The 21,965-nt window shown below is 37.8% G+C and overlaps 1 protein-coding gene across 1 annotated transcript in view; it reads right to left on the bottom strand.

The window, feature by feature from the left end:
* Positions 1 to 6,388: 6,388 nt before the first annotated feature.
* The window catches only part of MOSMO (modulator of smoothened), a 74,659-nt gene continuing 59,082 nt past the window's right edge, over positions 6,389 to 21,965 (bottom strand). The window contains exons 2-3 of the mRNA XM_040257624.1: positions 11,762 to 11,974; positions 6,389 to 7,225 (exon numbers count right to left, since the gene is read on the bottom strand). Of these exons, the coding sequence (XP_040113558.1) occupies positions 7,041 to 7,225; positions 11,762 to 11,974 (398 nt within the window). The 3' untranslated portion in view covers positions 6,389 to 7,040. The remainder of the gene's footprint in view (positions 7,226 to 11,761; positions 11,975 to 21,965) is intronic.

Genomic DNA, 21,965 nt, shown 5'->3' with positions numbered 1-21,965 from the left:
TGTGTTACTGTTAAAAGAAAAAAAATATTTTGTCCCAATTTAGGGTCATGGTTAACTTTCTTCTCCACAGCAGCACTGAGGACAAGAAAAAGTTGCCAGTGACCTTGAGAGCAGAAACGAGCTAAAGTATTTGAGTGGCGTGTGTGTGTGTGGGGACTGCAACACACAAGTCCATTTTGCTCTCACTACATTAGCAAAATATGTAGAAGATGAGGTAGTTAAAAACTTTCTTAGATATGTGGATTACTTTTTCCCCTCTAACATGACTTATCAAGGTTAGCGGGAGAGGTTTTCTTTGGTGGTTCTTCAACTACATTTGCATTTTGCCACAGAAAACAAAGCAATGTGAAAGAAAAAGCTTTTAAGTTTTTTATTTAAGAAAATACTTAACTGTCTTACACAACTAAATTAAGTATTTAAACAACATGAAGAGTGCCAGCGTCAGGACATAGCATTAATTTTACTGACTTGCCCCAACAGATAATAAATATTGATTTAATGGTGACCAAACACATTGGCAATAGCAACTAAAGTGCCATAAGATGGTCAGTTGGGGATAATCTCCTCTAAAATGAGATCAAATCCTTGAGTCCATTCCTTTTAGTAGAAACAAAACCATCTTGGCAGAACCAGGTCTCGGCAAAACATACCACATGTATGGAAGGCTTCAAGAGAATGAAGAACCCACAAGCTTGAAGAAGCCTCCAGAGTTCTCATCAGGATCAACAAGGTGCTTGTTATCACCGTGGTCCTCTGTATGAGTATCAACATTAGAGCACTGTGAATTTAGTAGTAAAGGGTCTTGAGTCCAGAGAAATCCTAAGGGGGTCAGCAAGATTGGCACGTTACACAGTCCAATACTTACCAATAAAATAACCACACTCACCCATAAAGGCTGCTGATCTATGCATGTCTCTGCTTTCAGGAAAAAGTTCACTGAAACAATCCTGGCAGATAGGTGAGTGGGCCTTTCACATCTCCAGGAAATAGCTTCATAGTTTTCCTTTATAACCTAGCCCCAAACTTGATCATGATAATTCATGTAAAGCACTGTGTCAGGTCTCTGGACTATGAGAAAGCCACATTCCTTGAATTCAGAAGTTTGATCAAATTATAGAGAAGTGTTTAACAGCAGCAGCAACTAACACTTGAAGGTTTACTATGTACCAGGAACTTTCTGTGCTTTACCTCATTTAAACCAACAATACCCTATGAGGTAGGTACTATCAGACCCGGGCTACAGGTAAGAAAACCAAAGTGCACAGAGATTAAGTGATTTATTACGTGATTTGTTGTGGAACTGAGACTTGAATCCAGGCAGTCGATCCCCCTCTAGTTAGTTCTGTTACAGAGGTACAAGCAAAAGAGAAACACAGCACAAAAAATTAGATTATTTAAAATACAAGAGGGATTAAAGAAACTGCAAGGGGGAGGGCATACAGGCACAGCTAAGACAGAGAGCAAGGTGTTGTAAAAGAATGAAGATGGTTTGTCAGTAACAAGTGAAGAGAGAATGATGGGAAATCAAACTGAAGAGACAGCCTGAAGTCAGCTCATTAAGGGTTTTCGATATTATGGTAAGGAAGCTTGGATTTCATTCTGTAACTGTGGGGCTAACAGGAACACAAGTGAAGAAATGAAAAGTGTTCTTCTGTGTTAAGATTATTTTGGCTGAAATGATTTGGGTGAACCGACGTAGATGGAGATTAGTTGAAGAAACACTAATTCAAGTGACTATAGAATTTGAAGAACTGTCCTAGGTCAACAACTGCCCAAGGCCTATTTGTCAAACACATTCTTTTCTACAGTATTGAGTGTCCTGCTGAGACCTAGTTATGTGACTTTGGGAAAGTCAAGAAGCCTTTGAATCCTTGATTTCTTCATCTGGAAAATGGAAATACTGACATGCTTTTAGATTTCATCCAGCTCTGAAAATTTGAGTCGCTTGAAGAATCTCGTCTTGAAATTTAGTCTTGGGTGGTCTTAGTCTTTAGAACTGGGGCTTATTTGTAGAAACCTTGAATGTGCTTGAAAATATCCCAGTGTTTTTTTTTTCTTGCTGGGAAAAGAACCAAAATTCTAAAAAATAATACATTATGCTTTCTATCTTTAATACAACTTATAAATAACTACTTTTATTTTGTTGCTGGGTAACCGTGACCCAGAAGAGTTGACTTTGCATAAAAGGAACCCACAGTCCTCTAGTCTTGGTGTTTTTCCTATAATCTTCTCATACAGTGGTTAGAAGAGAGTTGATGGAAGACTAAATCAAAGTATTTTTTAACTCATATTATTGTTCTTTAAAGACAGTGTGTTGCCTTTTCCTACAAAGAGAAGAAAAAGGCATTTTTTCCCCTCTCTTAGAAGTTCAGTATTTAGTCAACCACTGCCATTTCCAGTTGACCTATTCATTGATATTTATAGAGAATAACCCTTCAAATACCTCAAATCTGTGTTATAAATTGGGGTAAGATCCGAATGGTGCAAAAGTAGGGTGACCAATTAATTTCTTTTTGCCTGGAACTTTCTCAGTTACAGCACCGAACATCTCATGTCCCAGAAAAGCCCTGTCTCAAACAAACTGGGATGGTTGGTCATCCTAAGATGCCGTTAAGGTCCAGAAGCCAGGAACATCCAATTCCTACCTTGCCTTAAACTCCCAATTCCCTATGAGGCTCCTGCAGAGGCCATATAAAGAAACAGCAGTGAAGGGTAAACCTAGTGTTTTATTTGATTATTAGTTACTATTAGGCTAGGCTACTCCCAATACTACTAAACAGAGTTACAGTAAAGCTGGGATGGAGCATGTGAATGAGTCCGGAAACCAAAGGGCTCTACATTGCTCCTTCAAGCCCAGTTTAAAAATCTTACAAGCTAAGAGTCTTTGGCCTGAAATAAAAGTAGAAACAGAAGACTGAGGCAAAGATGAAAGGGTTTAGGTCAATGTGCAAGGAAAAAAGAAAAGATGAGAGCGCCTTGGCTCAGTACCTCTCTTCAAGTCCATGGAAATATGATATAGAAGAGTGCCACATGTACGGTCTTTTATTGCTGAGTGCCTCTTCTTATTGGTAAACACACATTAACCCATGTTGTGGAATATTAACAGCATCTCTTCCCTAGCGGGTAGGTAGGAGAGTGGGAGAGAGGAGACCTTTCCCTGGTACAATGCTAACAACAAAATCAAACCAAGAGGCATCAAAGTGTCACTGTGTGAGTATGTGAAACCTCTGTAAGAAATTTATTTCTAAAATAAAGTTTTAAATTCAAAGCTTGTTTCAAAGTAATAGAAGCCTTTTTAGTTTCTTTAGTAGACAATTTATTTTGATAAACTTGCTCAATAACAAAAATACAAGTGAAGAAAAATTATGTTCATTTTATACAGTTTGTATTAACAATTTGTTTTTAAACTATTAATTGAAAAATGCTATAACCAATTAGAAAACAATCCTTAATAAAGTTTGGGGTAATATACAGGCCTTGATCACAAACTTTAAAATCTCTTGAGGTGATATAACTAATAAGTCCTGTGTAGGGAATCCAACCTACACAGGCCACTTTTTTCCTTCATATGCTTTTATCCTTCAAAAATTAGTTCTGAAAGACAGCTTACTATTTTGAATTGTGAATGTAAATTTAATATTTTAAAAGAAGATCAAAGTGGGTTGATAAAACAGCTACTATAATCAGAGTAACTTGTGGCTAGTAGTCTTTTAATAAAGACAAAATAAATGCAACATGTTCTTCCCATGAAGCCCACGATGCAAAACAGCTAAGAGTAGTGTATTCAAAGTTAGTTTCCAATACCTTTTCAGGGTCTTTCCTCAAAATCAATAGATTGTATGTCACCAGGACTGTTCACTATTTTACTTAAGAGATTAAGTGAATTCACAGAACATCAAAAGGGATATCAAAGATTTAGGCAAAAGAGTAAAAATCAATGAAGTGTTTTGGTCATCTAGAACATTAAAAAGAAAAAAAAAAAAGAGCCATCCTTCAAAAGCAAAACAAATGAAACAGAAAATAGGTTTATAAGAAATAGAAGAGTCAGAAAAATTACATACACACATTAACAACATAGAACATGGATTACCTTTGGAAAGAATCATACTGAAATATTTGCTTTTAATGAATTGAAGATTTTTCATGTTTACAGATGTTTAGGCATGTTCAATAGGAGCTTCCAAAAATTTCAAACTAATTAAGTCTTGTGCAAATAAAACCTATAAATATTTTTCAGCAGATTTTACAGTGATGTTCTTAGGTATGAGAAGAATGCACACACTCTAAAAACAATGTAACAGACAAAAGTTTGACAAATGATTGCACCATTAAACAGTGTTTTATATACAGTTTACAAGATATGATTTCCTGCTATAAATTAATACTGTACTCTATAGTACTTATTATAGTGACCTTTTTAAAAGCAACTGCTGACAATTGTCTATCTTTTCACTTACAGGATTTATAGAATTTTATATGAATGAGTCCATTTCAATGTTTGGTCTGGAAGAGTACAAAGATGTGACTTCACATACTACTTGATGGGATGGTTTTCATCCTGGGTTAGAGTGCGGACTGGTTAGAGGGAGTTTCCCCCATCAGTCCTTTGTGCACTGGACCTCCAAGACAGTGATGAAATTAAAGACAAGTTTATGGTTTGTGTAATAGATACAAATAAAACCTTAAATTCTGCAATCTTATATGCAATACCACTGTAAGTGAAAGAAGTAAACAGTGGGGAAATTCTTAGCAGCTGAGAACCTTTCTCTCCCCATGCTCTTGATCCAGTTAGAAATACTTTGAGAAACTATTTACAATAAAATTCATCTTTTGGAAGAGAAAAGCTCTTGGTCATTATTATAAATTAATTTGAACCATACTTTGCTAATAACACTTTACTTCAGTGGTATAATGGCGACAACCAAAGCTTTCCTTCAAAGTGATCCACTTGACTGAGGTCCAATCAAGTCACAAAGAGAACTGCAAGCCCAAATGTCCACAGCACATGTCCAGTGGTATTCTTAGAATGGACTAGACATCATAATACTTGGGGAAAACTAATCTCCCTCAGGCATTTCCTAGAGATTTCTTTGACCCTGGGAAGGAAATGTGTGACATTCCCCCAGTACACTCAAGGAACACACCACAGTGGTGGTCCACCTCTTACCCTGACTCCTGAGTGAGCTGAAACACTGGGGTTTTCTTCTACAATCAAATACTGCTGAATTAACAGTAAGAAATATGAATGTCAAACAAGCCAGTGTGAAACACATCAGGCTCCTCCATTTCATACCTTGAATAACTGAGGAGGCAGCCCCATCTCTGAAGTAATCATTAAAAAACAAACAAACAAACAAAAGAAACCAGTGCATTCATTTCCATTTGTGTGAAACAAGGGACCTACACTCTACTGCGAGGACACTTGGGTTGCTGTTGCCATGAAAGACTCTCCTGCCCCACATTTCAAACAGGAGATTATCTATCGTGTTTGCCTGGAAAAACAACTAGGCATGAAGGCATGGAAATGTGGAGAAGAGAAATACTGTATTTCAAAATGATCTGTGGGCTCAAGCGTTAGCTGCAATGTTGCTTTCAGGAAGACATATAAAGCTGTGAGGTTAGTACAGCTCTTTAAACTAAATCCAAAGATGTTAGCTTTTAGCAAACAAGGCATATAGCATTTAAAGAAAATATTGTATTGCTCATGTTTTTGGTAAAGGAGATTATTAATAATGCTTACAGATGAAAATATTAATTTTTATGGCAGAGTGAAGTTAGTGTTATAAATAGCCAAAATATTGTAAATTGATCTTACTAGTAGATTTTGAACTTATGTAAAGTTGTGTGCTTGAACATATAAAATGCATTATTAATGTAACAGACCAAGCCAGTTGAAAAAGAGAACCTCTGTACAACAGACAACAGTTGCCAATAATTTAAATAGTGTCAGATTCCCCAAATTATAAGATTTGACATGGTCTTACCTTCTACTATCATGTACAAATAAATTAACCCTACAAAGAATTTTAGTTTAACTTAAAATTGCACCTAAAAGGTATGGGATTATTTGTACCTATTACAAAAACCAGTTAAAATCAAGGGCTGCTACAAAGAATGAGGTAAACTGAAGACTCTCTCCACTATGCAGCCTTCAGATAAATGGCTTTTTTTTCTATTGGGTTCTAGGTTTGCACACCACAGTGTTTTGCTAGCAAAGCATTCAGAGTTCTCTTCCAGGAACTGTTTGCATGTGTGTGTATATAAATTTACACACACACATACACACACACACATATATACACACTGTATACTGCATCAGCAAAATATATATATTATATATATATATTTATATAAATATAAGGAACATTTCCCCCACCCACCCCCCCCAACATGTTTCTTAGTGTTTAATTTTTTTTTTTTTTGTACACAGAGAATAGGGAATTTCAGAATTTTTACATACATTTTAGCAAAGAAGTTTTGATCTATTGGCTTCTTGGTGCAGTGATGCAATGGCAATCCATTCTGGTGCCAAAGACTCATACCATTACAAGGAAGCTGTGAACACTAATTTCTTAGGAGGTGAGGCCAGCCCCACATGAACATCTTTTGCATCCCTCTGGTCCACCATGATTCATAAATACTTAGACTTTTTTCTTTTCTTCCCTCAAATGAATCATTAGACGTTAAAAATGGAACAACAGAGTACAAAGGGCCACATGCTTTTCGGTATAAAGCATTCTCCTTCACTAGGTTGCTATCACAGTGCAGACCTGACTGCCTGAATATGCTCAGGAGATTTAGTCAATATTGTCTGTATTTGGTTATGGAAAAGGCTCTCCTTATTTTTGTTTTTAAATCCAAAGTGCATAGTGAGAACAAATCAAAGCATTTTTTTTTTTCTTTTCAGCATCAGTTTCATCTAAGCATCTTCCTATGTGAGGACTACTCAGATGCCTTGCCTTTGTCCTCCCCACCCTCCAAAAATAAAAAAATAAAATAAAATTAAAAATAATAAAAGAGTCAAGCAATTTAGACATTCATCAGCCTGGTAAACAAACTTTGCCGGCAAATAGAAGTCCTACTATTGTAAAGAAAATTGATAAGACAAAAAGTACATATGATGACCCAACTACTGTGTTGTTGGGTAATTTATAAGGTTGACCTCCGACTTCATTGATGTAAAATCCTATTGGAAATATTAGGGCAGCCATACAGAAAAGGATCACTGTAAAACAAACCAAAACATAACATTAGTAACATGGTTTGGTGATTAAGAAAACAATGAAAATTTGGCACAAAGGAAGTTTATAAGCAGGGTTGTGGATTGATGACAACATGGTCAAATCTGTTACAACATGGATCACTTATAACAAGGTTTGCATATACTACAGATCCTCCAAGCTTAACAGTTAAATACAACAAAAGCTGGTTTAGCCTTTTACATACAGTTTTGAATACAACCATTAAGAAAGGCCACCAAACCTACTAAGTAATTGTATATACAATTCTTGACCATTTAAAGCAGTGCCAAAGGGCTCAGTCAGACAGGGGCTAAGTTCTGGCTCTACTAGTGTAATCTTAGTCTTCTGAAATTCTGAAAATGGGTAAGTTGTAGAAGAATAAACAAAACAATTTTAAGTCCTTTGTGCAGTGCCAGGTTGATATTAAGTGCTGAGTAAATGTTGATTATTATCATCCTAGTATTATTTTCCCAATTCTCTGCTCTTCTTAGTTGATATTAGTTATAAGGAATTGAGAAAAGGTACATACAAATATAGATACTATTTACCTTACTCTGATTTAAAATCAGCTAGTGGAAAGAGCCACAGACTTCTGATATGAGGAACAAACTGCAGGTGTTTCTCATGGACAACATTCGAAAAAATAAAAAAGCACAACTCTCCCAGGTTTCTGACTGCACAGAGTTTAAAGAGGGGGATGGTGGGGAAATCTTTGAGTTTTATATACAAATACAATGAAATATATTATTTGCTAAAATGCTTTTAGAAAGATATCAGAAAACCCAGTGTTTGGGCAGAAGTTATTCCACAGTTGGTTGTTTTAGAAACAGTGTGCTCCCCTATGCTACCAAAGAAAATCTCTTCTTAAGAAGCACAAATTACCTATAGATAGGATGGCTCTTCCAAGAAAATATTTTGTGCTTTTTGAAAGCATATTCATAGTCCTTCAACTTTCTCTGAAGGCAGAAATATTTCCTCAGTATATTGTGAAGGCAGAATACTGTAGTCATCCCCTTTACTAAATCAATGAGAAAACTTTTCTGTGTTAAACCCATTCCCAGCAATAATGACAGAATCCTGGATGAATATACCAGTTGACACTTGTTCTAAATTATTTGTGTTACTCAATCAACAAAATTTAATAGGAGAGTTCTAAAAAGGCCTATTAGAAATATTTCCTGGATGGAATAGCTCCAGAAATGTAGTAAAAGGCAACATTTTCTTAAGTAATACACTAGCTTAAGAAACACACCAGCATGCTTGTTTGCTTTGCACCATTTACGTGACTATTTTATATTAAATCGACATAGAGTTTGTTTTCATTTTGGGCATATGACCACACCAAATAATGTTACATAAGCGGATTTAGATTCTTTTAGATACCTACTACAAAGTGAATGAAAAATTCAGGTATTAAGCATTAGATTTTTTGGCCTTTCTGTTGTATAGTTAGCAATAAACAACTTTATTAGCACTGCCAATGTCCCCTCATCAGTGTTATTTGTCACCAACCTTTAATGGTTCTTATGTCTTAATATGGTTTGGTAAGTAAAATGAGACCACAATCTAAATAGCTATAGACAATCTAATAAAAGCAATGGGAAAACATTATTGTCTTAAAAACAATTTGTTCTTTAATATAGATGAATCTAACTTTAGGAAACATTAAAATAATTTAGAAGTGCTTCAGACATATGCAGATGTTACTCTTGTTCATTCTGTTAACTGATGTGCCAACTTTAATTCCTATCCTTTATTATTTTCTACTGTAAAATAAAAATCTATCCTTTATAGTAATCATTTACCACTTAATGACTATATTTAAAGCAGGGTTTAATATTTTACAAGTGTTAAATATTTTCCAAATTGGTTAGGAACAGCTTAATCAAATTTCAAGGAAGCAGTGAACACCTGATTGTATCCAACAGTGATTTCTAATCCAAGGAATCAAGTTATCTATACTTCCTGAGGAGTTTTTAATGCTGGTGGATGAGATTTTTTTTAAGCCCTTGAGACCTGAGAAGTTACTTCAGATCTTAAAATACTGTTTATGCTGAAAATATCTATCAACTTTTGACAATTAAGTTCTGGGTCCTAAAAAAGTCTGTAAAAACATAACTTCATATCCTGTGTGGCACAGATTTCTTGGTGGTGAGAGCCAGATATCAGGTATACTGGCAGACAAGTAAATTAAGGTGGCAAAAGCAAGGACAAGAGTCAGACTTGAAATTTAAGGAAGTTAAGAGAAAAGCTCTACGCTTCCTTAGATGACATCAACCCTAAGATATACTGTTGAACCAAAAAACCAAGATACAGAATAGTATAAATAGAATAAATATGTATTTATAAAACACTCACACATATACATATATGTTTCTACACATAGAACACCTCTGGTAGGAAACCCGAAAAACTGGTGAGAATGGTTGCTTCCAGGAAAGGAGTAGTGGGTAACTGGGTGACAGGGCCATAAATGAGATCTACTTTTCACTTGGTGACCCTTTCATAGGCTCTGAATTATATATCATACACATATTTTAAGAATTTAAATTATTTAAATTGAAAAATAAAGGAAAAAATTCTACATTTCAAGGTGAACCAGTGAAGTTGCTCAGTCGTGTCTGACTCTCTGCGATCCCATGGACTGTAGCCTACCAGGCTCCTCCATCCATGGAATTTTCCAGGCTAGAGTACTGGAGTGGGTTGCCATTTCCTTCTCCAGGGGATCTTTACATATGTAAATATTCTCTCTTGAAGAGGAATGAAAAACAAGATAATCAAAGTTCTTTCCTTTTATTGAGTCACAAGAATCAATGGCTCATGTGAGTAACTTAGTGCTTTTCTTTGACTCATACTACTTTGCTAACTTATATTTTAGATTTTTGATATTCAGAGCATGGAAAGTGAAACTGTTAGTCACTCAGTCGGGTCTGACTCTTTGTGACCCCTTTCTGTCCATGGAATTTTCCAGGCAAGAATACTGGAGTGGGTTGCCATTTCCTTCCCCAGGAGAGCTTCCAATCCAGGGATTGAACCCAAGTCTCCTGAATTGCAGGCAGATTCTTTACTGTCTGAGCCATCAAGGAATATGCACTCCCAAATTTTAACTAAATCCTTCTGGATGTTATTTTACTCCTAAAGAGTGAATTCTATCTGGATAAGTAACTGTATCTGTAAGTAAAGATTCTCTTTAAATTCCTCATAAGTACCCTTTAATTTAGTAGCCCCATCTCTGTAACTACCTCTACACCCTACTATTTAGAAAACTGTCTCAGGAGGTCTGACCTCAAACAAGATCATCAACTTGTTTTACAATTCTTAACAAGGTTGAAGAAGCATTTTTATGTCAACTGCAACTTGATCTACATTTTAAAATTAAGGGAGAAATAGAGATGAGAATAAAACAACAGATCTGGAAACGTATACATTCTCTAAAGAGAAAGAGCTTCACAGAGAGAGAGGGAGAAAAGAGACTCATGAACTAATATCCCTATCCTATGATCTTTAAGAATAAATTGAGTTTTAACATTAATAGGAATACACGGGATTATGCCTGCCCCTATAAATTCTACATGACAATATCAAGGGAAAGTAAGCTGTGCTATAATATTTATTTTTTAAAAAACTTAAGAAAACCTGAGATGATTTGGCATAGGTATAGTTATGTTGTTCTTTAGTGCAGAGTTTCTTAACAGGCCCTATTGGCATCTGGGGCCAGATAAGTCTTTGTTGTGGGGGCTATTCTGTGCATTTGTACACTTCTTAGCAGCATCCTTGGACTCTGCTCACTACACGCCAGTAGCATCCCCTTAGTTGGAACAATCTAAAATGTTTACAGACTTTGACAAATGTCCCCTAAGGGATAAAACTGCTTTAGAAGGAAGAAAGCAAAATTACAGGAATCTTTCCTTTGTGCATTTTTGTTGTTTCTAGCTTGGGAAAAGCCTGTGTTGTGTTTTCAAATTAAACCAATTTTGCAAAGTACAAAAGAATGTGTAATATATGTATCATACCCTTGGGCATAGCTTAATGGCATAAGAAATGTTGACAAACAATTGTTAGATAGCTAATTGTGTTGATTTTTCAATGATCACACAACTTACAGTAGAAACTCAAATCAATGATATTAAAAAGCAAATCACCACCTTAAACTAATTTATATTTCTGTATATATTTTTCTAGATTTATTTGACAGAAGATAACAATACCTTTAAGAAGAGGCAAAGACTCAGGTTGGTGGTAGTTCTGAGTCACAGGCCTGGAAAACTTATGTCACAGTGTGAGCAAAAATAAAATTCATTAAAATAGCACTTTATTCAAAGCAATTAAGGTCTGGATGTCCTGGTCTTGTGGTGAGAATTCTGAAGAGCTGATGGGACTGCGTGGAGTCTATCTGATGGCCGTACACAAATGGTGCTCTTTGATGATTAGAGAGTCCTTATTACTGAGACTTGAATATCTTCATAAAAATACCAGTGTGAGTGCCTTCTAGACAAATTTACTTAGCACAGGTTACTTACTTCCAGTGAATGCTATCCATCGAGCATATTTTGTGGCTTCTCTTCGCCAATGGGAAGCCACCAACAAACCACAAGTGACAGTCAATGAAATGATTCCCATGATGATAAAAAACAGTGTGGTGACCCACTCTGGGGGAAGCCGAGGTGGGATGCATGTCCGGTCTCGCCCATGGATTGTTTGACACTGTCGCACAAGGCCTACAGTGAGTGCTCCTGCGGAGATGCAAAACACAGGAATATGTTAGTGGGTTTGGCACACCCAGGGAATAGTCCCTACCAACACCCCTTAAATCTTATTTCTCTCTGAGTGGGTCATTCCAGCACTTAATCCCACTGGGTCCTACTCTGCAGCATTCTGCTGTAGTCCGCCACATAGAAATATTTCATTTAACATGCAAAGTAAACTTAAACCCCACAAGTCATAGAAGGCAATTCACTGTCATTTATTACTCTTCCGGGTGCTTGAGTCAAGCACTGTTCTAAGCTCCAGGGAAATAAGTGAACAAGAGAGATGAGGTTCCTGCTCTCACTGGGCTTATCATTCTAGCAGAAAGAATTGAAACTTTTCTATTCCCAGATCTAAGTCTCACCGTATATTGTTTTGGCTGAGAAGAAACACACTTTAAAAAAAAATTAAAGGCAAACTTGAAATATTTTAAGTGTAATATGTAGATAAAATTAAATAATGGATTAAATACTAGACATAATATTATTTTATTAAATGTAAAAGGTCTAAGAATATTACAATATAAGCATTTTTCCATAAAATTCAAGAAAACGCTAGAAAAACTAGTAAGTTCACCCTGTTTGGTAAGTTCAACAATTTCTGTACAATGTAAAAGTACTCACATTGCTAAATCATTACTAGCATGCTTCAGCAAAAAATCAGAGGCATCAGTGCTAATTTTTAAAACATCTCTCTCCCATTTAAATAAATGAAAGCGTTTTTTGGTAAAACATTAAGTGCTATTTTTAAACAAACATGTTCTCATGTCAAACCCAAGGAACCCCTCTATCAAATTTGGGGTAAGTTAATTTACAGAAATCTAGACAAGGAAGATAGAAAAGTAATTATTTTATCCTTTTCCCCGCTAAGAAGAACAATTAAAATGTTACTTCTGAGTAAAACTTGCTTGCTTCTCCCTTTAAGAGCAACCAAAAATGGGAAAACAGCTGCCAAAAACATAAGAAATTTCTGGAGCCACTGAAAACATAATAGATTTCTGCATCTTTTGTTGGTCTTATTTTCTCACTATGAACAACAGCTACAACAAAAAGACATTAACCTCAAAATCATAGCACGTGCCATGAACAAGTTCCTTTGTGAGGCATTTTGGGAAGCTGCCCTTAGTGGGAGAAGACAGACCAGGGCTGGAGCTGTATATATACATGTATATGTGGGGCTGTTGGTTGGGTGCTGCTTTCCTGCAAGTTGCCTTTGCCATTAGTACATTTTTAGAAATAATCAATGTGTTTAAACAAAACAAAGAAAACAAACAAAAAAAAAAGCTCTGCTCTCAAAATTGAGTTGTGGTCTTTGTTTTTCCTCTAAGGCTAACTTTGACTGTAACTTTTCAAGAGTAGAAGACAATAACTCAAATGGGCTGGACTTTTTCTCTCAAATCATCTGATAATTAGGCGCTTCCTGTGATCTCCAAAGAGGTGCATAGAGCGTTATAATTATGGGATCATCTCCAGCAAGGTGGAGGTGGTGAGGGGGGAGAGGGGCAGAAAGTGAGCAAGCCTTCACGGTAATGCCACACTATCTGCCTCCTATAGCTGCTGTTTGGAGTGGAGTGAGTTCATAGGCTCAGTTCAAAGTTTCGGACAATCACTAACCCCCCAGATCACGGATTGAACCTGTGTCTCCTGCTCTGGCAGGCAGGTGGATTCTTTACCGCTGAGCCACCAGGGAAGCCCAACCTGGTAATTGCTTGAGACCAGAAAAGGGGCAACAACAGGGGCGAGGAGGTACCAGGGAGTTGCATAATTGTTCCTAAAATGAAACACTAAAAAGTTTTCTTGAAAAGGAAACTTGGGGGACAGAGTGTGTCTTATTATGATAAGCCATTTTATAGTAATTTGGGAAATAAAGAAGGCATTCACAGCAGTGCTCAAGCACTTCTATCAGGAAACCATTCCTGATCACTCAGCAAAAAACTTCTAACAAATTACCCTCTGTAGTCACTATCTCATTTATAAAAGCTCTAATTACTGTGAGAATAGACAACAGGCAATAAAAGACCCTCTGGAAAAACTCAATATTATGGATTCTGATTACAGTAACAACTTTCTTCACTACTTAAACATCGGTACAAAGACACTTTCATCAGTAACTCTAAACAGCCAGCACAGTGAAACTTAAATTTGAAAATTATTCTTTGCTGGTAAATATTTGAGGCTGTAGGTTCAATACATCTCTCCTTCAAAATATTTCTGAGTATCCTTTTGTTGCCCCTCTTACTTTCCATTTATGGGCATGGCAAGGAGGACTCGAATTTAATTTTCTGCGCCTGTAGACTGTTACGCTTTCTGAGTAGGACTGCTTTTTCCTCCTTTCCTGAGAGGCACACCACACCAAGTGAATACAGAGATAACAAGTAAGAAAATGAAAATTATAGCTATCAGTTCAGTTCAGTTGCCCAGTCGTGTGCAACTCTTTGCGACTCCATGGACTGCAGCATGCCAGGCTTCCCTGTCCATCACCAACTCCCAGAGCTTGCTCAAACTCATGACCACTGAGTCCACTGAGACAGCTATACTTGCTAGGAATCAAATGGAAATAACCTGACAGATGTGCAGCTTTGAAAGAGGAGCTATGCTCTTATGTTCACAAAAGGCCTTATCACCACAAATCAAGACCAAATATTCAACAGCTACGTTCTGGAAGAAAATAAAGTTAATACTAACAGGAAGGTACACTATATACAAGAAAATCAACTCAAAAATATTTTATTGAGGGTCTCTTATGTGCTCACATTTCTATAGCGGTTTGAGATTACAAAACTAATACTCTGTCACACTTTCGGTTAAAATAGATTTTTTTTTCTTAAATTGTGCAAGCCTTAGTGCAAACAGTAGTTGGTCAACATTGTTGCTAATATTCATTTTCCTAAGATTCTAGAGCAATATAATTTATATCAGAGTTACATATTTTCCATAAGCTGTCTGGATGTAAGGAACTGCAAGGGTAATTGTGCTGCTGTTGTTGAATGTGGTAAATTCAGGTACTGGGAATACCCGAACTTTCACCAGGTCTTTAAATTTCATCTTTTACCTCAAAGTATTTATCTCCTACCTGTAGATTCAAATCCACCACTCACACTGACTAGCTAAGATCTTTTACATTCTCCAAATTCTCTGAACACACTTACAGACTGTATCACATAATTGTGCACTTGATTTTTTAAAAATAACTTTTATTTATCTATTATTTTTGGCTTTGCTGGGTCTTCATTGCTGTGTAGGCTTTTCTCTAGATGTGGTGTGTAGGCTTCATCATTGTGGTGGCTTCAGGGCACGCAGGCTTCAGTAGTTGGCTTCAGTAGATGCGGCACGCAGGCTTCAGTAGTTGGCTTCAGTAGTTGCGGGCACGCAGGCTTCAGTAGTTGCAGGCACGCAGGCTTCAGCAGTTGGCTTCAGTAGATGCGGGCATGCAGGCTCCTGCAGTTGTGGCTCCTGGGCTCTAGAGCACAGGCACAATAGTTATGGTGCACAGGCTTAGTTGCTCCGTGGCACGTGAATCTTCCCAGATCAGGGATCGAACCTGTATCTCCTGCATTAGCAGGATTCTTTATCAGTGAGCCACCAGGGAAGCCCCATGCACTTGATTTTAAGGTAGCTTCTTTTAGACCCAGACAGAAAATGAGGGAACTGAACGTTTCACTTCACTGAAAGCAGGTGGGTGCAAAGCAGGAATTAACAAACATTTGGTGAAATTAAAAAATAAACTAAATTTAAAAATCACGCTGCATTAACTAAATTCTCTATAGAACTCAGTGTGATTTCTTGAAGCACACTAAATTAAGCATAAACTTAGCCATTCACTAATTTTTTGCTTTATCCAACAGGTCTTCTGTTTCTTGAAGGGGTCTGTAATTCCATTTCCCAAACAGCCAATCCATCTTTACCCTGCAGCTGTTTCCTATGTAACCAGTCTAGCCAAATAAAAGACTTGCACACAACAGGAAAAAGGAAATCAAACCAGGAACTATAGCATGCCATATGCCTCTTAGTATCTCACCTGTGTATCAAAACACAGAAAAAGAAGTCATAATTTCCTGTGAAGTAGGGAATCTTAACTGAGGAGGCTTTTGACACCCATCATCTATGGATCCAAACACTACTGAAATGATTTAACACAGCCAGTTTGAGCACGTCTGTTGCTACAATGAAGATGATTACAAGGCACGCCATCACCATGTGTAAAAGTGGTGTTACAGAAAATCTGAAACACAGGAGTTGTAAAGCACTAAGGCACGCATGCCCACCAATCCATCAGAGCAAACTGGGTGCAGTAACTGCTCAATAAACTGGCCATAGATTGGGTTTTCCAATATAGGTTTGAATTTGAAGAAAACAGTGAAGTTATTTAACTTTTGCTATTGCCCTCTTCCATCTTCCCCTTGAATTTTCTTCCTACTCATGATCTCTTCATCTCATGGGCTCTCTTTGTTAGTGAAAGGTACTGGGAACTGGCCCACCCAATTGCTACCGCTGATGTGGATCTCTTACTCTTTCTCTCTGGGGATATAAACGTCTCATCTTGGCAAGCTAGCCTGCTAGGAATGTAAAGGTCTTAATGATTGATAAAGGCTTAATATATTGCCCTTTTCAAGAGCACATGTTTAAGTAAGGGACAACTGAACTGAAACTTAAGAGTTTTATGTTTTAGTGACAGGTTGGCTGAGGAAATTTAGGAGAATCTGGAGGCAGGTGAGAAGAAGCCTGGTAGGGGCCCCAATGTGGGCAATGATATATACCTTCCTGTGTATGTCATACCCTGGCAGCTCATACTTTAAATGAGTAGGGACACAAGCACAGAAAATAATAGTTCACAGGTAACTTAAAAACTTCACATATTTAATTTTTTTCTCCAGAAGCACTGCTAGTGATGATTATTTTTTATCAGCTGTGATTTCTGGTTTCTACCTTAAGAAGTTGTTGTTTACTTGCAAAGTTGGGTCTGACTCTTTGCCACCCCATGGACAGTAGCCTGCCAGGCAAGAATACTGGAGAGCGTTGCCATGCCCTTCTCCAGGGGATCTTCCCAACCCAGGGGTTGAACCTGCATCTCCTGCATTGGGAGGCCAGTTCTTTACCACTTGAGCCACCAGGGAAGCCCACCTTTAGAGGCAGGTACTTATAAATAGTGAACTGGCCAAAAAGAGTGAACAGGTAAAACAAGGAATCTAATGAACCATACAAAGGCAGTGTCTGAAAACCCTAGTAATGTAATATTTAGGTTTATTAGGCCAGTCACCAGTGTCTGCTATAGTAACTCCCTTCTTCTTACTTCCATCTGTTCTTATACCTCCCTGGCACTTCCTGTCACTGGCTGCTATTTTCTTAGCATCCATCACTCTCCTATCTTCACTTCTTCCCTTATCCAGCCTAGAGTCCTTGATCCATCATATTACCACCTAACTTCTATCCTTTCACTGCACCCACTTGGCAAAAACCGTAACCCAGATTCAATATAAGCTTTGCTCTTGCACTTACCTCCAGGATGCTGATGCTCAGAGCAAAGGGGTGCCACTGTAAGTTCCTATCGAGAAACCATCTCTATCTCAGGACCATTATTATCCAGAAACAAATTAGATTTCCCTAATTTACCACTTCCCCATTCTCTCCTGTGCCCATTTCAAGTCTGCTGCACTCTATATGAGAACAATCCACCACCCCCTATCACTTCAGTAGATGCCTTTGTCTGTTACTTTGCAGAAAAGATAGGGGTCATCATACAGCAACTAACTGTTCACCATCAAAACTTACAAATTTATCTGCATATACTTGTTCTTTCATCTTACTGATTTTTCTACCTTTGTTTTGGATCCTATTCCCTTACTTTCTCTGGGAGCTTGCCTAACATTATTTTCTTTCTCTTCTGGATTGCAAAAGTCTCCCCTATTTTTTTTTTTTAAGACCTGTTTACTTTTTATTTTTTGGCTGTAACACCTGGTGTGTGGGATCCTAATTCCCTGATCAGGGATGAAACCCATGGCCCTTGAATTAGACATGGAGAGTATTAACCACTGGACAGCCAGAGAAGCCCCCTCAGTTCAGTTCAGTTCAGTCACTCAGTCGTGTTCAACAATTTGCGACCCCATGAATCGCAGCACGCCAGGCCTCCTTGTCCATCACCAACTCCTGGAGTTCACTCAGACGTCCATCGAGTCAGTGATGCCATCCAGCCATCTCATCCTCTCTCGTCCCCTTCTCCTCCTGCTCCCAATCCCTCCCAGCATCAGAGTCTTTTCCAATGAGTCAACTTTTCGCATGAGGTGCCCAAAGTACTGGAGTTTCAGCTTTAGCATCATTCCTTCCAAAGAAATCCTAGGGCTGATCTCCTTCAGAATGGACTGGTTGGATCTCCTTGAAGCCCCCTAAGCCTCCCTTATTATAAAACAAGAACACCCCATCATGTCAAGTCATCCTCTGGTCTCAACATGCCTGTTTCTGTCTGCTCTGCCTAGCATCCTTTGTCCCCAAGCCTGGTCAACAGTTCCTGTCTCTACTTCCCTGAGTCTTGCTCACCCTTAAATCTACTGTAGCTTGGCTTTTACCCCAACCACCCCCTGGCACAGCTCTTGCCAGGTTCATTCATTCCACTCTGCTGACTTTGATGGATATTTCTAAGTCTTTTCTTAATATTTTAGCAGCATCTGATATAACTTCGTTTCCTCTGGTTTTAGTGGCTCCATATTCTATTTAGTTCCCTCCCATCTCTCTGGTTTTTTGTTCTCTTTTTTCACAGGCACTTTTTTTCTCTGCCATGGTGTTTCTTAGGGATCTTTGTTGGATCCTGTTTTTCTTCTACACATTGTTTCCTCGATTAAGTCCAAGTGGCTTACAAAAGTCTGGATGATATTGCTTAGTTTTTCCTTTTTCTTCATATTTGGTGCTCAAGTTCTTAAGTTAATTCTTAAATCATCTCTAACAAGCATGAGCACACCAGGCTTTCATATATGCTGTTCCTTCTGCTTAAACTACTTTTTCAAACGGTTACTACCTACAATTCCAAATCCCAGTCACAGTTTAAAAGCCACTTCTGGGAAGTCTTCCTCGACAAGCTCGTACATTCCCATTCCATCGCTCCTCTATGCTTCCATGACCCCAGTCATAGCATTATAACTGTTTCTTTATTGAACTTGAGGGAAATCCTAAATTTATAGCCAGTAGGTCAGAAATACCCCCTCACCCCAAACTTGTGGCAGTGTCTGAATTAGGGGCAATCTTGTGGAAGACAGAGCCCTTAATTTGTGGGATTTGTGTTCACTCTAGGTGGCTACTGTCAGAATTGAAGTGTATTACAGTGTTCTCAGGAGTTAGAATACATAAATTTACACAAAAACTTGTATATGAATGTCCAAAGCATTATTCATAACAACAAGGAAAGTGGAAACAACCCAAATGTCCACCAACTGATAAACAAAATCCATAGAATATTATTCAGAAAAATTTTAAAAAAGTACTAACACAAGCTACATGTATGAACCCTATGTTAAGTAAACAACAACAAAAAAGCCAGACACAAAAGGCTATCAGTCAGTTCAGTTCAGTCGCTCAGTCGTGTCCGACTCTTTGCGACCCCATGAATACAAAAGGCTGTATGGTATATTATTCCATGTATATGAAATATAACAAACAGGTAAATCCACAGAGACAGAGATTAGTTGCTGCCAGGGGCTAGGGTAGGAGAAATTGGGAAGTTCGGGGTTTCTTTTTCCTGGGCTGATGCAAATATTCTGGAACTAGATATTGGCAATGACTGCACAGCATTATGAATATACTAAAAATCACTTAATTGTACACTTTAAAATGATGGATTTAATCTGAAACAGATTAGATTTACCAACAGATTAGATTTACCAACTTAATTTCAACAGTATACCAAAATTTTCACCTCAATATCCCTCTATTACCTCCCTTTCTTTTGTACTTATTACCATGTAAATTACATCTTTATACACTGTAAGCCCATCAACACAGTTTTATAATTATTACCCCATTTTAAAGAGAAAAAGAGGATTTCCCAGTAAGCTCAGTGCTAAAAGAATCTGCCTGGCAATGCAGGGGACACAGGTTCAATCCCTGGTCCAGGAAGATCCCACATGCTGCTGAGCAACTAAGCTTGTGCACCACAACTACTGAAGTCCAAGAGCCTAGAGCCTGTGCTCCACAAGAGAAGCAACTGCAATGTAAAGCCTGCGCACTGCACCTAGAGAATAGCCCCCACTTGCTGCAACTGAAGGTCCACACACAGCAATGAAGACCCAGCGCAGCCTAAATAAATAAATAAATAAGCCTTTTAAAGAGGAAAGGAGCACTAGCAAAAAGACATTTATACTGACTTTTATATTCACCTCTGTAGTTAGTTTTACTGGTGGATTTCTTCAAGTGGATTCAAAACAGTGCCTCATGCCCTTTTATTTCAATTTGAAGAAAACTCCCCTCAGTATTTCTTACAGGACAAGGCTGTTTCTGATGAATTTTCTCAGTTTTTGTTTTTTAAAGAATATATTGATTTCTCCTTTGTTTCTGAAGGATAGTTTTGCAGAGTTTTTAGTTGACAGTCTGTTTCTTGAAGTGTTTTGAATGTGTCATCTCAGTGCTCTCTGGCCTCATGATTTCTGATGAGAAGTCAGTTGCTAATGGTTTTGAGGATCCCTTGTACATGAGGATTCACTTTTCCCCTGCTGTTTTCAAGATGCTTTTCATGTCGTTGGATTGTTTGACTACGATGTAGCTAGGTGTGAATTACTTTGAGTCTATCCTGCTTGGAATTTGTTGAGATTCTTCAATGTGGAGATTAAAGTTTTTCCATTAAACCTGGAGAGATTTTGGTCATTATTTCTTCAAATATTCTTTAAGTCCCTTCTCTGTTCCCCTTCTGAGACCTGTTATGTGTGTGCTAGAATACAATATTCCCCCCTTAACCACAGTTTTGTTTTCCAGTTTGTTACCTGCAGTCGATCGCAGTCCAAAAATATTAAATGGAAAATTCCAGAAGTAAACGATTCTAAACTAAATAAAATTGTTCAAATTTTGGGGGGGTCACAAAGAGTCAAAAACACGACTGAGTGACTGAACAACAAAACGAAATAAAACAATTAGTTTTAAATTGTGACTTGTTTTGAGTAGCATGATGAAATCTCATACCATCTGTCTCTGGCCCACCTAGGGCACGAATCATCCCGTTGTCCAGTGGGTACACACTGTGTGGGCTACCGCCTGTTAGTGACTTGTTCAGTCACTAAGTCATGTCTAACTCTTTGTGACTCCATGGACTGCAACATGCTAGGTTTCCCTGTCCTTCACCATCTCCCAGAGCTTGCTCAAACTCATGTCCAGTAAGTCGATGATGCCATCCAACCGTCTCATCCTCTGTTGTCCCCTTTTCCTACTTTGCCAGCATCAGGGTATTTTCCAATGAGATGGCTCTTTTTATCAGGTAGCCAAAGTACTGGAGTAGCCAAAGTACTGGAGCTTCTGCATCAGCATCAGTCCTTCCAATGAATATTCAGGGTTGATTTCCTTTAGGATTTTTGGTCATGTAAGTTATCCAACAGACTGTTGAGGTATCCCAGTGCTTCTGTTCAGGAACCCTTATTTTACTTAATAATAGCCCCATAGTACAAAACTAGTGATGCTGGCAATTAGGCTATGCCAAAGTGAAACCATAAAGAACTTCTTTTACGTGAAAGGTGACAGTTTTCAGTAAGAAAAAAAGTTGTATGCCGAGATTGCTAAGATCTATAGTACAAATGAATCGTCTATCTGTGAATTGTGAAGATGGAAAAAGAAATTCATGCTATTTTTGCTGTTGTACCTCCAGCTGCGTAAGTTATGGCCACAGTGTGTTAAGTACTTAGCTAAGATGGAAAAGGCATTAAACGTGTAGGTAGAAGACATGCCAATTGATGGCAATGTGTTACATCAGAAAGCACAGAGTCTATAGGAAAACATCAGCAAAGGATTCCCT

Source organism: Oryx dammah, unplaced genomic scaffold (genome assembly GCF_014754425.2).
Source record: "Oryx dammah isolate SB20612 unplaced genomic scaffold, SCBI_Odam_1.1 HiC_scaffold_2, whole genome shotgun sequence".
Taxonomy (NCBI): Eukaryota; Metazoa; Chordata; class Mammalia; order Artiodactyla; family Bovidae; genus Oryx; species Oryx dammah.
The sequence above is the reverse complement of the archived record's forward strand: the minus strand, read 5'-3'. Positions and strand labels throughout refer to the sequence as shown.